At 66.7% G+C, this 17,244-nt stretch overlaps 2 protein-coding genes across 3 annotated transcripts in view; both read left to right on the forward strand.

The window, feature by feature from the left end:
* CPXM1 (carboxypeptidase X, M14 family member 1) overlaps positions 1-14,279 on the forward strand; it is a 16,136-nt gene extending 1,857 nt beyond the window's left edge. Inside the window, exons 2-15 of the mRNA XM_039724071.1 lie at positions 6-527; positions 645-764; positions 967-1,076; positions 1,732-1,871; positions 1,937-2,021; positions 3,474-3,624; positions 3,778-3,866; positions 3,992-4,115; positions 6,447-6,643; positions 8,701-8,880; positions 11,024-11,321; positions 12,054-12,290; positions 12,890-13,230; positions 13,764-14,279. Of these exons, the coding sequence (XP_039580005.1) occupies positions 6-527; positions 645-764; positions 967-1,076; positions 1,732-1,871; positions 1,937-2,021; positions 3,474-3,624; positions 3,778-3,866; positions 3,992-4,115; positions 6,447-6,643; positions 8,701-8,880; positions 11,024-11,321; positions 12,054-12,290; positions 12,890-13,140 (2,504 nt within the window). The 3' untranslated portion in view covers positions 13,141-13,230; positions 13,764-14,279. The remainder of the gene's footprint in view (positions 1-5; positions 528-644; positions 765-966; positions 1,077-1,731; positions 1,872-1,936; positions 2,022-3,473; positions 3,625-3,777; positions 3,867-3,991; positions 4,116-6,446; positions 6,644-8,700; positions 8,881-11,023; positions 11,322-12,053; positions 12,291-12,889; positions 13,231-13,763) is intronic.
* Positions 14,280-14,286: 7 nt separating this feature from the next.
* Positions 14,287-17,225, forward strand: NAT8 (N-acetyltransferase 8 (putative)). 2 transcript variants are annotated; one of them, XM_039723677.1, is made up of 2 exons: positions 14,287-14,474; positions 16,065-17,225. In XM_039723677.1, the coding sequence occupies exon 2, from the start codon at positions 16,073-16,075 to the stop codon at positions 16,730-16,732; it is 660 nt and encodes a 219-aa protein (XP_039579611.1). In that variant the 5' UTR covers positions 14,287-14,474; positions 16,065-16,072; the 3' UTR covers positions 16,733-17,225. The 2 variants fall into 2 exon arrangements, with proteins under 2 accessions (XP_039579611.1, XP_039579621.1); XM_039723687.1 differs by lacking the exon at positions 14,287-14,474 and adding an exon at positions 14,753-14,879.
* Positions 17,226-17,244: the final 19 nt, after the last annotated feature.

Below are 17,244 nucleotides of genomic sequence, written 5' to 3' on the forward strand. Positions count from 1 at the left end.
TACAGGAACACCCAGACTAGGCCGGCCCCGCGGCACCCCCAAACCCAGCGCGGTGACCCCAGCGAAGGGCACCGCCAGCGGGGTGTCCCCCAGAAAGGGCACCACGACGGGACCCCCCAAAGCCAGCGGGGTGCCCCCCACGAACGCCGCGCCCCCCCAGCCCGGCCGGCCCCGCGGCACCCCCAAACCCAGCGGGGTGACCCCAGCGAAGGGCACCGCCAGCGGGGTGTCCCCCAGAAAGGGCACCACGACGGGACCCCCCAAAGCCAGCGGGGTGCCCCCCACGAAGGGCACAGCCGGGGGACCCCCTAAAGGCAGCGAGACGCCCCCCTGGAAAGGCACCACGGCGGGGCCCCCCACACCCAGCGGGGTGCCCCCTCCGAGGGGCACCACGGCCGCCCCCTCGAGGAGCAGCAGCACTTCGGGACCCCCAAAAGGCGGCACGGCCCCCCCGGTGCGGGGCAGCGCGACCCCCCCCAGCCCCTCCCGGCGCGGGGGGCTGCGGGACCGGGACCCCGCGGCCACAGGTAGGACCGGGAGGGGTCGGGGGCGCTGGGAGGGGAGCGGGTGCGAGGGACAGAGTGAGCAAAGGGGGGTCCCTGGGGGAAAAAGGGGTGCCAGGCTCTTCCCCTGTCCCCTCGCAGCCCCGGCGCCCACGGTGAGCAAGGTGGCGGAGAGGAGGAGGAAGGTGGTGAGGAAGAAGGTGGTGAAGAAGAAGGTGCTGAGGAAGAAGCCGGAGGCTCCGGTCGCTCCGCAGGAGCCCCGTACGTGCGCTGGGTGCGGGTGGCCCGGGCATTGTCACCTGGAGCTGGCTGTGTCCTGGGGACACCTGGGGGCACCTGGGGTTGGGGTGTTGAGCCGTGGCTGGCACGGTCCCCATGGCACAGCTCGGTGGGGACACTGGGTGGGCACAGCCGCGGCCGTTCAGGGGTCCCTGTGCGAGCGCTGTCCCCGCTGTGTCCCCAGCGTGTCCCCCCCTGGGGCTGGAGTCCCTGCGGGTGCTGGACGAGCAGCTCCGGGCATCGAGCCACAAGCGGCACGGGCTGGGCGCGCACCGCGGCCGCCTCAACATCCAGGTACTGCCAGGTGTGCCAGGGCGGGCCAGCAGTGTCCGAGGAGTGTGCCAGGGTGTGCCAGGATGGGTCAGGATGTGCCAGGAGTGTGCCAGGATGAGTCAGGATGGGTCAGGAATGGGCCACAGTGTGCCAGGGTGTGCCAGGATGGGTCAGGATGTGCCAGGAGTGTGCCAGGGTGTGCCAGGATGAGTCAGGATGTGCCAGGAATGTGCCAGGAGTGTGCCAAGAGCGCCAGGAGAGGGCCAAGAGTGTGGCAGGATGTGCCAGGGCGTGCCAGGAGTGTGCCAGGCTGAGGGGGATGTTTGGATGTCGCCTACACAACATGTGGCACGTAGGTGTGGCACATTCATGGCAAGTTTGTGGCATCTTCATGGCATGTTGGTGACATTTTGTGGCGAGTTGGTGGCACATTCATGGCATGTTGGTGACATTTTGTGGCGAGTTTGTGGCACATTCATGGCACGTTTGTGACACTTTGTGGCGACTTCGTGGCATCTTCATGGCCCACGAGTGTCCCAGGCGCTCTCCGGCTCTGTCCCCTCCCTCTTGTGGCTCCCCGTGACCCCGGTGCCACCACCGCGGTGCCACCCCGGGCTCGGGGACACGGCGGGCGGTGGGGCCGTGTCCCTGTGCGTGTCCCCTGCCCTCCCCGCAGTCCGGGCTCTACGACGGTGACTTCTACGACGGCGGCTGGTGCGCGGGGCGCGAGGACACGCGGCAGTGGCTGGAGGTGGACGCGCGGCGCCTCACCCGCTTCACCGGCGTGGTCACCCAGGGCCTCAACTCCATCTGGACGTAAGGGGACAAGGGGGACGGGGGGGGACAGCGCGGGGACCCCCTGACCGCCCCGTGCCCCGCAGGTACGACTGGGTGACGTCCTACAAGGTGCAGGTCAGCAACGACTCGCACGCGTGGCTGCCGAGCCGCAACGGCACCGAGGAGGCGGTGGGTGACACCGGGGTGGCACCGGGGTGGCATCCCCACACAGGGTGGGGACATGGGGAGGTGACAGTGCCAGGGGGCAGGAATCACCTGGGAGGTAATGATGGGGGAGGGTTTAAGCGGGGTGGGGAGGTTAGTGATGCTCGGGGGTTAATTGTGCCAGGTGGGTAATGATGCCAGGGTGGGGTTAATTAGGCCAGGGTTAATGATAGTGGGGGTTAATTGTGGTGGGGTTAACCATGCTGGGTGGGATAACCATGCCAGGGGGGTTAGTTAGGCCAGGGTTAATTATACTGGGGTTAATTGTGGTGGGAGTTAATTGTGCCGGGTGGGTTAACCATTCCAAGGGTTAACTGTGCCAGGGGGGTAACAATGCCAGGGGGATTGATTATGCCAGGGTAAATTATACTGGGGGTTACCCAGGTGAGATAACCCTGCCAGGGGGATTAATTAGGCCTGGGTTAATTGTGCTGGGGTTAACCATGGCAGGCAGGAAAACCACGCTGGGCAGGGCATTAACCACACCGGGTTAACCACCCCAGGGAGGGTTAACCACCCCATCCCGCGGTGTCCATCCCGGGGTGCCCATCCTGTGGTGCCCGTGCCAGCTGGCTCCGTGCCCGGGCTCTGTTGCCCTTGGCCTGGCCCTGCCGGGCACCCTGCAGCACTTCCCCCCAGCACAAAGGCTGCTTGTCCCTGCCTGGGCACCTGCCAGCCCCCCTGGCACGGCCGCGGGGACACGGGGACACGCGTGGGTGCGGCATGGCAGCGGGCTGGGGACACGCGTGGGTGCGGCATGGCACCGGGCTGGGGACACGCGTGGGTGCGGCATGGCACGAGGCTTGGGGACACGCGTGGGTGTGGCATGGCAGCGGGGGCGAGCACGGCAGCCTGGGGCAGGGGAGGGTTTGGGGTCCCTGTGCCAGGGCTGGGACTGGGGGTCCCATGGGTGGATTTGGGGTCCCTGTGCCAGGGGTGGTGTTGGGGATCCCTGTGCTCAGAGTGGTTTGGGGGTTCCTGTACAAGAGGTGGATTTGGGGTCCCTGGGACAGGGCTGTGCTGGGACACATTTGGGGGCCAGGGGTGGATCTGGGTGTTCCTGTACTATGGATGGATTTGGGGTCCTTGTGCCAGGGATGGATTTGGGCTCCCTGTGCCAGGGTGGGCTCCCTGTGCTTGGGGTGGATTTGGGGGTCACCACGTCAAGGCTGTACCAGGATCAGCTTTGGGGATCTCCATGCCGGGGGTGGATTTCGGGGTCCCCCTGCCCGACCCCTGCCAGGAGCAGATTTGGGGTTCCCTGTGCCCACCCCTGGTGCCTCTGGGCTCCGAGCAGCGCCCCCGGGGCTGTGCCCCCGGCCGTGCCTGCTGGGGGGCACCGGGCAGCGCCTGCAGCCCCACGGGCGGCTCTCCCTGACCCCCGCTGTCCCCTGCTGTCCCCTCCTGTCCCCTCAGGTGTTCCCCGCCAACAAAGACCCCGAGACGCCGGTGCTGAACGTGCTGCCCTCGCCGCTCGTGGGGCGCTTCCTGCGCATCAACCCGCAGAGCTGGTTCCCCAACGGCACCGTGTGCCTGCGGGCCGAGGTGCTGGGCTGCCCGGTGCCCGGTGCGTGTCCCCGCCTGTCCCCTGCCCCTGGGGACCCGCCGCCTGTCCCCCGGGTCGCCCCGCGCCGCCCCAGCAGCGCCCAGCCAGCGCCGCGGTCCGGGCTGTTCGCTGTCCCTGACCGTGTCCCCCCGTGTCCCCTCGGTGTCCCCGCAGACCCCAGCGATGCCCACGCCTGGCACCCCCCGGTGCCCCCCGAACCGCAGCTGGATTTCCGCCACCACAACTACAAGGAGATGAGAAAGGTGCCAGCGTCCCCTGGGGGCGCTCCGTGTCCCCAAGGGCAGCGCGGGGCTGGGGGGCTGTGCCACCTCGGGGTGTCCCTGACGGTGCCACCTCGGCGTGTCCCTGACGGTGCCACCCCCCGCAGCTGATGAAGAGGGTGAGCGAGGAGTGCCCCGACATCACCCGCGTGTACAGCATCGGGCAGAGCTCCCGCGGGCTGCGCCTCTACGTGATGGAGATCTCGGACAACCCCGGGCAGCACGAAGTCGGTGCGTGCCGGGGGGACAGCGGGGACAGCTGGGGACAGCCGGGACAGCGGGGACAGCCGGGACAGCTGGGGACAGCCGGGGACAGCCGGGACAGCTGGGGACAGCGGGGACAGCCGGGACAGCCGGGACAGCCGGGACAGCTGGGGACAGCCGGGGACAGCCAGGACAGCCGGGACAGCCGGGGTGGGGCACGATGGGCGTGGGGACAGCGCCAGGGATGCCCAGCCGGGGGTGCCCAGGATGAGGAGAGGGCACCAGGGATGCCCTGGGTGCTGCAGGGGAGTGGGGACTGTCACCAGGGCTGGTGCTGGAGCGTGGGGACTGTCACCCTGGCTGGCTCAGGGTGGGGTGACTGGGCCACCCAGCCTGGCATGGAATGCCCAGGATGGAGTTGGGGTCACCAGGGACACCCAGACCTGTGAAGGACAGGGGGACTGGGTGGCTGGGGACACCCAGGATGGGGACACAGGGACACCCAGACTGGTGCAGAATGGGGACAGGGACACCCAGACTGGTGTGGGATGGGGTTGGGGACACCTGGACTGGTCCAGGGTGGAATACAGGGACACCCAGACTGGTGCAGGGTGATGGGGACAGTCACCAGGGATGTCCAAAGTGGAGCACGCGGATGGGAACAGGGTGACCAGGAATGCTCAGGATGGAGATGGGGACTCAGGGACAGCCAGACTGGTCCAGGATGGGACAAGGACACCCAGACTGGTGCAGGGACACAGGGACAGGGACACCCAGGGTGGTGCAGGGACATGGGGACAGGGTGACCAGGAACACCCAGGATGGAGACAGGGACTCAGGGACACCCAGCCTGGTCCAGGATGAGACGAGGACACTCAGACTGGTGCAGGGACATGGGGACAGTGGCCAGGGACACCCAGGGTGGTGCAGGGACACGGGGACAGCGACCAGAAACACCCAGGATGAGGATGGGGACTCAGGGACAGCCAGACTGGTCCAGGATGGGACAGGGACACCCAGACTGGTGCAGGGACATGGGGACAGTGACCAGGGACACCCAGGATGGAGATAGGGACACAGGGACACCCAGACTGGTCCAGGATGGGACGAGGACACCCAGACTGGTGCGGGGACACAGGGACAGGGACACCCAGGGTGGTGCAGGGACATGGGGACAGGGTGACCAGGAACACCCAGGATGGAGACAGGGACTCAGGGACACCCAGCCTGGTCCAGGATGAGACAAGGACACTCAGGGTGGTGCAGGGACATGGGGACAGGGTGACCAGGAACACCCAGGATGGAGACAGGGACTCAGGGACACCCAGCCTGGTCCAGGATGAGACGAGGACACTCAGACTGGTGCAGGGACATGGGGACAGTGGCCAGGGACACCCAGGGTGGTGCAGGGACACGGGGACAGCGACCAGAAACACCCAGGATGAGGATGGGGACTCAGGGACACCCAGACTAGTGCAGGGACATGGGGACAGTGGCCAGGGACACCCAGGGTGGTGCAGGATGAGGGGGACAGGGACACCTGGGATGGGGTTACAGGAACACCCAGACTAGTGCAGGGATGTGGGGACAGTGGCCAGGGACACCCAGGATGAGGATGGGGACTCAGGGACACCCAGACTGGTCCAGGATGAGACGAGGACACTCAGACTGGTGCAGGGACACGGGGACAGTGGCCAGGGACACCCAGGGTGGTGCAGAACAATAGGGACAGGGTGACCAGGAACATCCAGGATGGAGATAGGGACACAGGGACACCCAGGATGGTGCAGGGACCTGGGGACAGTGACCGAGGACACCCAGGATGGTGCAGGGACATGGGGATAGGGACACCTGGGATGGGGTTATAGGAACACCCAGACTAGTGCAGGGACATGGGGACAGTGGCCAGGGACACCCAGGATGAGGATGGGGACTCAGGGACACCCAGACTGGTCCAGGATGAGACGAGGACACTCAGACTGGTGCAGGGACACGGGGCCAGGGACACTCAGGATGGGGATGGGGACACGGGGACAGTGGCCAGGGACACCCAGGGTGGAAATAGGGACACAGGGACACCCAGGGTGGTGCAGGGACACGGGGACAGTGGCCAGGGACACTCAGGGTGGTGCAGGGACATGGGGCCAGGGACACTCAGGATGGGGATGGGGACACGGGGACAGTGGCCAGGGACACCCAGGGTGGAAATAGGGACACAGGGACGCCCAGGGTGGTGCAGGGACACGGGGACAGTGGCCAGGGACACCCAGGGTGGTGCAGGGACACAGGGACACCCAGGGTGGTGCAGGGACACGGGGACGGTGGCCAGGGCCCCTGCAGCCACCGCCCTGCCCGCAGGAGAGCCGGAGTTCCGCTACGTGGCCGGCATGCACGGGAACGAGGTGCTGGGCCGGGAGCTGCTGCTGAACCTGATGGAGTTCCTGTGCCGGGAGTTCCGCGGGGGCAACGCCCGCGTGGTGCAGCTGGTGACGGGCACGCGCATCCACCTGCTGCCCTCCATGAACCCCGACGGCTACGAGACCGCCTACAAGCTGGTACGGCTGGCACCGCCCCTGCCCGCGGGGATCCCGCGGATCCCGGGCATCCCGGTGCCCATCTCGGGGATCCTGGCGCCCATCCTAGTGCCCATCCTGGGGATCCCAGGTCGGGGATCCTGGTACCCATCCTGGTGATCCCAGTGCCCATCCCGGTGACCGCAGTGCTCATCCCAGGGATCCCAGTGCCCATCCCAGTGATCCCAGTGCCCATCCCAGTGCCCATCCCGGTGACTGCAGCACCCATCCCAAGGATCCTAGTGACCCCAGTGCCCATCCTGGTAACCATGGTGCCCATCCCGGTGATCCCAGAGCCCATCCCAGGGTTCCCACTGCCCATCCTGGGGATCCCAGGGATCCTGGTGCCCATCTCAGGGATCCCAGTGCCCATCCCAGTGATCCCAGAGCCCATCCCAGGGTTCCCACTGCCAATCCTGGGGATCCCAGTGATCCCAGTGCCCATCTCGGGGATCCCAGTGCCCATCCCAGTGCTCATCCCGGGGATCCCAGGTCAGGGATCCTGGTACCCATCCCGGTGATCCCAGAGCCCATCCCAGGGTTCCCACTGCCAATCCTGGGGATCCCAGTGATCCCAGTGCCCATCTCGGGGATCCCAGTGCCCATCCCAGTGCTCATCCCGGGGATCCCAGGTCAGGGATCCTGGTACCCATCCCAGTGATCCCAGAGCCCATCCCAGGGTTCCCACTGCCCATCCTGGGGATCCCAGTGATCCCGGTGCCCATCCTGGTGATCCCAGTGCCCATCCCAGTGACTGCTGTGCCCATGCCGGTAAGTCTAGTGTCCATCCCAGTGACTGTGGTGCCCATCCCAGGGATCCCAGTGCCCATCCTGGTGATCCCAGTGCCCATCCCAGTGTCCATCCCAGTGACTGCTGTGCCCATTCCGGTGATCCTGGTGCCCATCCTGGTATCCATCCCAGTGCCCATCCTGGTGATCCCGGTGCCCATAACAGTGATGCCGGTGCCCATCCCGGTGCCTGTCCTGGTGACTGTGGTGTCCATCCTGAGGATCCCAGTGATCCCAGTGCCCATCCCCATGATCCTGGTGCCCATCCCGGTGTCCATCCCAGTGACTGTGGTGCCCATCCCAGTGCCCATCCTGGTGATCCCGATGCCCATCCCAGTGATCCCGGTGCCCATCCTGGTGATCCCAGTGCCCATCCCAGTGACTGCTGTGCCCATGCCGGTAAGCCTAGTGTCCATCCCAGTGACTGTGGTGCCCATCCCAGTGCCCATCCTGGTGATCCCGATGCCCATCCCAGTGATCCCGGTGCCCATCCTGGTGATCCCGGTGCCCATAACAGTGATGCCGGTGCCCATCCCGGTGCCTGTCCTGGTGACTGTGGTGTCCATCCTGAGGATCCCAGTGATCCCAGTGCCCATCCCCATGATCCTGGTGCCCATCCCGGTGTCCATCCCAGTGATGCCGGTGACCACAGTGCCCATCCTCGTAGCCATCCTGGTGATCCTGGTGCCCATCCTGGTGACCGCAGTGCCCATCCCAGTGCCCATCCCAGTGACCATGGTGCCCATCCCAGTGCCCTTCCTGGTGATTCCGGTGCCCATCCCAGTAATCCTGGTGCCCATTTTCGTGTCCATCCTGGTGCCCACCCCAGTGTCCATCCCGGTGATCCCGGTGCCAATCCTAGTGTCCATCCCGGTGATCCCAGTGTCCATCCGGGTGATCCTGGTGTCCACCCCCGTGCCCATCCTGGTGCCCATCCCGGTGATCCCGGTGCCCATCCCAGTAATCCTGGTGCCCATCTTTGTGTCCATCCTGGTGCCCACCCCAGTGTCCATCCTGGTGTCCATCCTGGTGCTCATCCTGGTGAACCTGGTGCCCATCCCAGTGTCCATCCTGGTGCCCACCCCAGTGTCCATCCTGGTGCCCATCCCAGTGTCCATCCTGGTGATCCCTGTGCCAATCCCACTACCCATCCCGGTGATCCCAGTGTCCATCCGGGTGATCCTGGTGCCCACCCCCGTGCCCATCCTGGTGCCCATCCCGGTGATCCCGGTGCCCGCGGTGCCCGGCAGGGCTCGGAGCTGGCAGGATGGGCCATGGGCCGCTGGACGTACGAGGGCATCGACCTCAACCACAACTTCGCCGACCTGAACACGGCGCTGTGGGACGCCGAGGACAACGACCTGGTGCCCCACGAGTTCCCCAACCACTACATCCCCATCCCCGAGTACTACACCTTCGCCAACGCCACGGTGAGAGCCCGACCCCATCCTGTCAGTGTGAGGACCCAAACCCCCCATCCTGTCAGTGTGAGGACCCAAACCCCCCATCCTGTCAGTGTGAGGACCCAAACCCCCCATCCTGTCAGTGTGAGGACCCAAACCCCCCATCCTGTCAGTGTGAGGACCCAAACCCCCCATCCTGTCAGTGTGAGGACCCAAACCCCCCATCCTGTCAGTGTGAGGACCCAAACCCCCCATCCTGTCAGTGTGAGGACCCAAACCCCCCATCCTGTCAGTGTGAGGACCCAAACCCCCCATCCTGTCAGTGTGAGGACCCAAACCCCCCATCCTGTCAGTGTGAGGACCCAAACCCCCCATCCTGTCAGTGTGAGGACCCAAACCCCCCATCCTGTCAGTGTGAGGACCCAAACCCCCCATCCTGTCAGTGTGAGGACCCAAACCCCCCATCCTGTCAGTGTGAGGACCCAAACCCCCCATCCTGTCAGTGTGAGGACCCAAACCCCCCATCCTGTCAGTGTGAGGACCCAAACCCCCCATCCTGTCAGTGTGAGGACCCAAACCCCCCATCCTGTCAGTGTGAGGACCCAAACCCCCCATCCTGTCAGTGTGAGGACCCAAACCCCCCATCCTGTCAGTGTGAGGACCCAAACCCCCCATCCTGTCAGTGTGAGGACCCAAACCCCCCATCCTGTCAGTGTGAGGACCCAAACCCCCCATCCTGTCAGTGTGAGACCCCAAACCCCCCAAAGTGCCCCTAAAACCCCCCAAACCCCCCAAAAACCCCAAACCCCTCCCAACCACCGGGCGGTGCTGCCCACCCACAGGGGGCCGCCCTGGGGCTGGACCACCCCCATCCTATCAAATCCATAGTAAGACCCCAAAAGCCCCATCCTGTCAGTGTGAGACCCCAGAAGCCTGAAACCCCAAAAGCCCCATGCTATCACATTGGTGTCACGGTCAGACCCCAAAACCCCCATCCTATCAAATCCATAGTAAGACCCCAAAAGCCCCATGCTATCACATTGGTGTCACGGTCAGACCCCAAAACCCCATCCTATCACATTGGGGTGAGACCCCAAACCCCCCAAAGTGCCCCTAAAACCCCCCAAACCCCCCCAAAACCCCAATCCACCGGGCGGTGCTGCCCACCCACAGGGGGCCGCCCTGGGGCTGGACCCGCCCAGCTCCGTGGGTCACCAGAAGCCACAAGGACGTGGCCACCACCACCACGAGGCCCTGGTGACAGCGGTGTCACCACACGCACGACCCTGGAGACGTGGGTGACAGCAGTGTCACCGTGTGCCAGTGGCCCCGGAGACGCATGGGTGGCTGTGGAGGTGTGGGTGACAGCACTGTCACCATGCAGGTGGCCCCAGAGATGCAGGTGACAGAGGTGTCACCGCACACATGGCCTCAGAGACACAGGTGACAGTGCTGTCACCACGCAGGTGGCTCCAGAGACACAGGTGACAGCAGTGTCACTGCACCAGTGGCCCTGGAGGTGCATGGGTGGTCCTGGAGGTGTGGGTGACAGCGCTGTCACCGCACAGGTGGCCCTGGAGACGCATAGGTGGCCCCAGAGACGTGGATGAGAGTGGTGTCACTGCACTGGTGCCCGTGGCGGTGTGGGTGACAGCACTGTCACCACACGGGTGGCCCCTGAGACGCAGGTGATGGCAGTGTCGCTGTGCCAGTGGCCCCGGAGACACATGGGTGGCCATGGCAGCATGGGTGATGGCACTGTCACCATGCAGGTGGCCCCGGAGATGCATGGGTGACCATGGCGGTGTGGGTGACAGCGCTGTCACCGCGCAGGTGACCCCAGAGGTGTGGGTGGCCATGGCAGCGTGGGCAGTGGTGTCACTGCACTGGTGCCCATGGCGGTGTGGGTGACAGCACTGTCACCGCGCAGGTGACCCCAGAGGTGTGGGTGGCCATGGCAGTGTGGGTGATGGCACTGTCACTGCACCAGTGGCCTCAGAGATGCATGGGTGGCCATGGCAGTGTGGGTGACAGCACTGTCACCGCGCAGGTGACCCCAGAGGTGTGGGTGGCCATGGCAGCGTGGGTGACGGCGCTGTCACCGCACAGGTGGCCCCAGAGATGCATGGGTGGCCATGGCGGTGTGGGTGACGGCGCTGTCACCGCGCAGGTGGCCCCGGAGACGCGGGCGGTGATCGCGTGGATGCAGCGCTACCCGTTCGTGCTGAGCGCCAACCTGCACGGCGGCGAGCTGGTGGTCACCTACCCCTTCGACATGAGCCGCACCTACTGGAAGGCGCAGGAGCTGAGCCCCACGGCCGACGACGGCGTCTTCCGCTGGCTGGCCACCGTCTACGCCACCGCCAACCTCGCCATGGCCCGCGGCGAGCGCCGGCCCTGCCACTACGACGACTTCACGCGCCACGGCAACATCATCAACGGCGCCAACTGGCACACGGTGGCTGGCAGTGAGTGGGGACACTGAGCATGAGGGGTTTGAGGTTGTTTTGGGATCATGGGGACACTCTGGGAGTCCAGAGTGGGGGATTTGGGGGGATTTGGGACATGGGGACACTGAGGGGTTCCAGGTGGTTCTGGGATCGTGGGGACACTGGGAAGGGGAGATCAGGATGGGAGATCTGGGACATGGGGACACTGAGAGGTTTGAGGTTGTTATGGGATCATGGGGACACTCTGGGAGTCCAGAGTGGGGGATTTGGGGGGTTTGGGTCATGGGGACACTGAGAGGGTCTGGAGGTGCCGGGACAAGGGGGACACTGGGGAAGGGGAGATCAGGATGGGGGATTTTGGGGAGTTTGAGACATGGGGACACTGAGAGGGTCTGGAGGTGTTGGGACAAGGGGGACACTGGAGAAGGGGAGATCAGGATGGGGGATTTTGGGGAGTTTGAGACATGGGGACACTGAGGGGGTCTTAGGGTGCTGGCATCATGGGGACACTGGGAAGGGGTCCCGAGTGGGATGTCTGGAGGTGCTGGGACATTGGGGACACTGGGTGGCATTTGGGGGTTTCTGGGACAATGGGGACACTGGGTGGGGTCTGGAGGTGCTGGGACCGTGGGGACACTGGGGCTGCTGGGACAATGGGGACACTGGGTGGGATTTGGGGGTTTCTGGGACAATGGGGGCACTGTGTCACGGGCAGGGCACACCCCCAGGGGCTCTCTGTACACCTTTGAGGGGGGACACGCTGGGGACACTCGAGGGCGGCCGTGGGCAGGGCAGGGTGGCAGCGGGACGTGGCTGTCCCCAAAGGCCGAGGGTGGCACCGGGAGGGGGGGACGCGGCTGTGCCACCTGCCCGACCCCCCGCAGGTGCACCGCGGGATCAAGGGCGTGGTCAGGGACAGCGACACCGGGCAGGGCATCCCCAACGCCATCATCTCCGTGGATGGCATCAACCACGACGTCCGCACCGGTACGGGCACACCGGGACGGGATTGGGGTGGGAATGGGGTCGGGGTCAGGCGGGATAAGGACGGGGATGGGATGGGAACGGGGTTGGTGGGGAGATGGGAATGAGGACAGGAATGGGGACAGGGAAAGGAACGAGATGGGATTTGGGGGTGGAAATGGGATGAGACTGGGAAAGGGGATGGGATGGGGACAGGAATGGGAAGAGAAATGGGATGAGGTTGGGAATGGGGATGGGACAGGAATGGATGGCACTGGGGATGTGAGTGGGACATGGAAAGGAATGGGACAGGATCAGGAATTGCAGATGGGGGTGGAAACAGGACTGGGAAAGGGGACAGGGACAGGGATGGGATGGTTTGGGGACAGGGATGGAGGGGGGATGGGATTGGGAATTGCAGGTGGTGATGGGGACAGGAATGGGATGGTTTGGGGACAGGGATGGAGGGGGGATGGGACTGGGAATTGCAGGCCACAACAGGAGCAGGGTTAGGCTGGGAATGGGGATGGGACCGGGACAGGAACGGGACTGGGGATGGGAACAGGGGTGGGACAAGGACAGGCCCGGGCTGGGGACAGCAGTGTGACACGGCCCCGCCGCAGCCTCGGACGGGGACTACTGGCGGCTGCTGAACCCGGGCGAGTACGAGGTGACGGCGCGGGCCGAGGGCTACGAGGCGGCCACGCAGCCGTGCCGGGTCTACTTCGAGAACGTTCCCACGCCCTGCAGCTTCCGCCTGGCGCGGGCGCGGGGCCGCCACCGGCACGGGGGAACCCGCCCGGGCCCCGACCCGGCCCTGCGGCTGCAGCGGCTGCGCCTCCGCCGCCTGCGCGCCCACGGCCGCGGGCACTGAGCGGGACGGGACCGGCACCGGGACCGGGACCGGGGGCACCGAGCGGGCCGGGACCGGGGACCGCGCGGGACGGCTCCCAGTAAAGCTCGGGTGCGCTGCCGCTGCGAGTGTGCGGGCATGGAGCGGCGGAGGGACCGGGAACGGCACAGGGAATGGGAATAGAAACGGGAACAGGAACGGGACCGGGAACAGGAACGGCACCGGGAATGGGAACGGGAACGGGAACAGGAACGGGACCGGGAATGGGAATGGGAACGGGAATAGGAACGAGAATAGGAAGGGGAACGGGAATGGGAACGGGAACAGGAACGGGAATAGGAACGGGACTGGGAAAGGGAATGGGAACGGGAACAGGAACGAGAATAGGAATGGGACCGGGAAGGGGAATGGGAACGGGAACAGGAACGAGAATAGGAATGGGAACGGGACCAGGAATGGGAACGGGACCGGGAAAGGGAATGGGAGCGGGAACACGACCGGGAATAGGACTGGGAACAGGAAAGGGGACGGTACCGGGAAGGAGAATGGGACGGGGAATGGGAACGGGACCGGGAGCGGTACCGGGGCTCGATCCCGCCCCGAGCCCTCGCGTGGGAACTCGGCGAGGCCACGCCCCCCGCCAGGCCACGCCCATTCTCTGCCAGTCAATCGCGCCGCCGCGGTAAAACCCCGCCCATTCGCTGTGGACCAATAGGAACCCCGCGCTGAGCCGCGCCCCTCATTAAGACACGCCCCTTTGCGTGGTAGGAATAATTAATCTCCACAAGCCACGCCCACCCAGCCACGCCCCTTTTGTTGTGTCGGGTGCTCCGCCCGGCCCCGCCCCTTTCCCAATGCATCATCTGGCCCCGCCCCCGCGCGCACGTGAGCGCTTGTCCCGCCCTCCCTTCATCTCTGCGCGCCTATTGGCTGCTGGCGGCGGGAGGGGCGGGGCGTGGCGGCGGCGGGACCAATAGGGTGCGAGCTTCATGGGCGGCGCGGAGGGGGCGGGGCTGGGGGGTCCCCACAGTGGGGTCACCCCACCCCACTCCCCCGTAGCCCCCCATCGCTGCCCATGGCCGGGGTTTGGGGGTGACGGGGCTCTCCTGCAGTGTCCCCCCGGCCGTGCCCGGGCCCCCCGTGCCCTGTGCCCCCCCAGATCCCCGGCATCTTGCGGGCACAGGGGGTGCGGCACACAAAGACCCCCCCCAAAAAAAAACCAAGCCAGCCCCCCGGCGCGGTGCTGGGGGGGTCACCGAGCCCCCCTCGGGCCGCCCAGGGACCCCCCGGTGGTCCCCGAGGAGCCGCAGAGCCGCCGGTCCCGGATTGAGCAGCGACAGCGTCGGGAGCAGCAGGTGGGGGGGGCGGCCGGGAGGGATTGGTGGGGGGGGTGGGGTTGGGGCATTTTGGGGACCCCCTCGCCGTGCCCGGCATGGCTCTGTGCCCCTAAACGCGGGGGGGCTGTGCCTGTGCCCCCTCCTGTGCCTGTCCCCCCCTCCTGTCCCTCCTGTGCTCGTGTCCCCTCCTGTCCCCTCCTGCCCCCTCCTGTCCCCTCCTGCCCTCTCCTGTCCCCTCTGTCCCCTCCTGTGCCCTCCTGTCCCTGTCCCTCCTGTCCCCTCCTGCCCCCTCCTGTCCCCTCTGTCCCCTCCTGTGCCCGGGCCCTTTGCCCCTTTGCCCCTTTGCCCCGCTCCGTCCCGGGCCCAGCACGGTGCCCACGCCGTGCCCACCTTTGCCCGGGGCGGGTCGTGCCGCGGCTCCCGGTGAGTGCCGGGGTCCCGGGGAGAGGGTGGGGGGCACCCCCGGATCCTGCAGCGCTCCCCCTGTGTCCCCCCTCCCCGGTGCCCGTGCTGCCAGCCCGGCTGTGCCAGGTGAAGCCCCTGCCCAGCTGGGTGAACCCCCAGGGGCTCAGCAAGGGGGAAAAGAGACCCCCCAACTTTTTTCCCTTTGTTTTTGGGGGGACCCTCGGGTGGGAGCAGCACTGGCACTGCCCTGACCCCCTGTGCCATGCCAGGGATGGGTTTGGGGGCACCCTGAGGGTCCCTGTGAAGGTGGGCACTGCCCTGACCCCCTGTGCCACCCCAGGGATGGGTCTGGGGGCACCCCGGGGGTCCTGTGAAGGTGGGCACTGCCCTGACCCCCCTGTGCCATCCCAAAGATGGGATCTGGGGGCATCCTGAGGGTCCCTGTGAAGGTGGGCACTGCCCTGACCCCCTGTGCCATGCCAGGGATGGGTCTGGGGGCACCCTGGGGTTCCTGTGAGCGTGGGCACTGTCCTGACCCCCCTGTGCCATCCCAAAAATGGGTTCTGGGGGTGTCATGGGAGGTCTCCATCCATGGCACTGCCCTGACCCCTTGTGCCATGGGATGGGTCTGGGGGCACACTGAGGGTCCCTGTGAAGGTGGGCACTGCCCTGACCCCCCTGTGCCATGCCAGGGATGGGTATGGGGGCACCCCGGGGGTCCCTGTGAAGGTGGGCACTGCCCTGACCCTCCTGTACCATCCCAAAAATGGGCTCTGGGGGTGTCATGGGAGGTCTCCATCCATGGCACTGCCCTGACCCCCTGTGCCCTCCCAGAGATGGGCTCTGGGTGTCCCCCTCCATGGCACTGCCCTGACCCCCCTGTGCCACCACAGGGATGGGTATGAGGGCACCCCGGGGGTCCTGTGAGGGCCGGCACTGCCCTGACCCCCTGTGCCATCCCAAAGATGGGATTTGGGGGTGTCGTGGGGGGTCCCCATCCATGGCACTGCCCTGACCCCCTGTGCCCTCCCAGAGATGGGCTCTGGGTGTCCCCCTCCATGGCACTGCCCTGCCCCCCTGTGCCACCCCAGGGATGGCTCCAAGGACACTCTGGCCGTCCCTGTCCCCCTGTCCCCCCCAGCACCCATGTCCCCCACCCCACCCGTCCATGGCACCCCGTAACCCCTCTGCGTGCCCCCGCAGGTGCCCCCATGGCGTCGTTCCGCATCCGGCAGTACCAGGAGCAGGACTACGAGGCCGTGCGGGCGCTGTTCGCCCGCGGCATCCTGGAGCACGCGCCGGCCGCCTTCCGGCACGTGCTGCGGGCGGCGCGGGTGCGCCTGGCGCTGCTGGCCGTCTTCGTGGCGGCGAGGGCGGCCGCGGGCTCCTGGCCGCTGGGGCTGGGCGCGGTGGCGCTGGCGCTGGTGCTGCTCTGGGTGCTGGTGCGCTCGCTGGGCACCGAGTACGTGCGCGAGGCGCTGGGCACCGACCTGTGCGACGTGCCCGGCGCCTACCTGCGCCCGCCCGACTGCCGCCTCTGGGTGGCCGAGGAGGGCGGCGCCGTGGCGGGCATGGTGGCGGCGGTGCCCGCGGGCCGCGGCGAGCTGGAGCTGAAGAGGCTGTCGGTGAGCCGGGAGCGGCGGGGCCGCGGGTTGGCGCGGGCGCTGTGCCGGGAGGTGCTGGCGTTCGCCCGCGCCCGCGGCTACGGCGCCGTGGTGCTCAGCACCTCCATGGTGCAGGTGGCGGCGCAGCGGCTCTACGAGGGGCAGGGCTTCCGCAGGGTGGGCACCTCGTACCCCTCGCTGCTGGGCACCTTGCTGAACTTCCAGATCTTTCACTACCGCTGTGACTTGGGGGATGGCACGAAGTAGGGCCCGGGTGGCGCGGTGCCGGGATGGAGGGGCCGGCGTGGCACCCCGAACCTGGCACGCGAGGCACCGCCATGGCACCCCAGCTCCAGCCCTGGTGTGGCGAGCCCGGGACATGAGGCGTTGCCGTGGCACTGCCGTGGCACCCGAATCCTGGCACCGCCGCTGCCCGCGAACCCTGGCACCGCTATGGCACCCCACACCCGGCCCCGGGACGCAACCCCAACACTCCCACCCCAATCCTGGCACAGCAGCGCCAGCACAGCACCGCAATCCCAGGACACGAAGCACCACCGCGGCACCCCAGCCTGGCACTGCCTTGGCACGGTGACACCGGGACGTGTGGCACTCGCTGCCTTGGCACCCCGGGATCCAGCACAGCACTCCAACCCTGGCACTGAACCATGGCACCCCGATCCCCACCCCGGCACAGGGGGCACCCACGTGGCCCTTCCTGGATTTCCAGCAGCAGGAAATAAAGAGAGACCTGTGGGAACGGTGTGTGTGACAAGGGA

This window comes from Passer montanus, unplaced genomic scaffold (genome assembly GCF_014805655.1).
Source record: "Passer montanus isolate IOZ18808 unplaced genomic scaffold, ASM1480565v1 scaffold109, whole genome shotgun sequence".
In the NCBI taxonomy this organism is placed as follows: Eukaryota; Metazoa; Chordata; class Aves; order Passeriformes; family Passeridae; genus Passer; species Passer montanus.

What these genes read in the sequence shown, in the direction of transcription:
- NAT8 (XM_039723677.1), top strand. Translation starts at nt 16,073, where the DNA reads ATGGCGTCGTTCCGCATCCGGCAGTACCAGGAGCAGGACTACGAGGCC.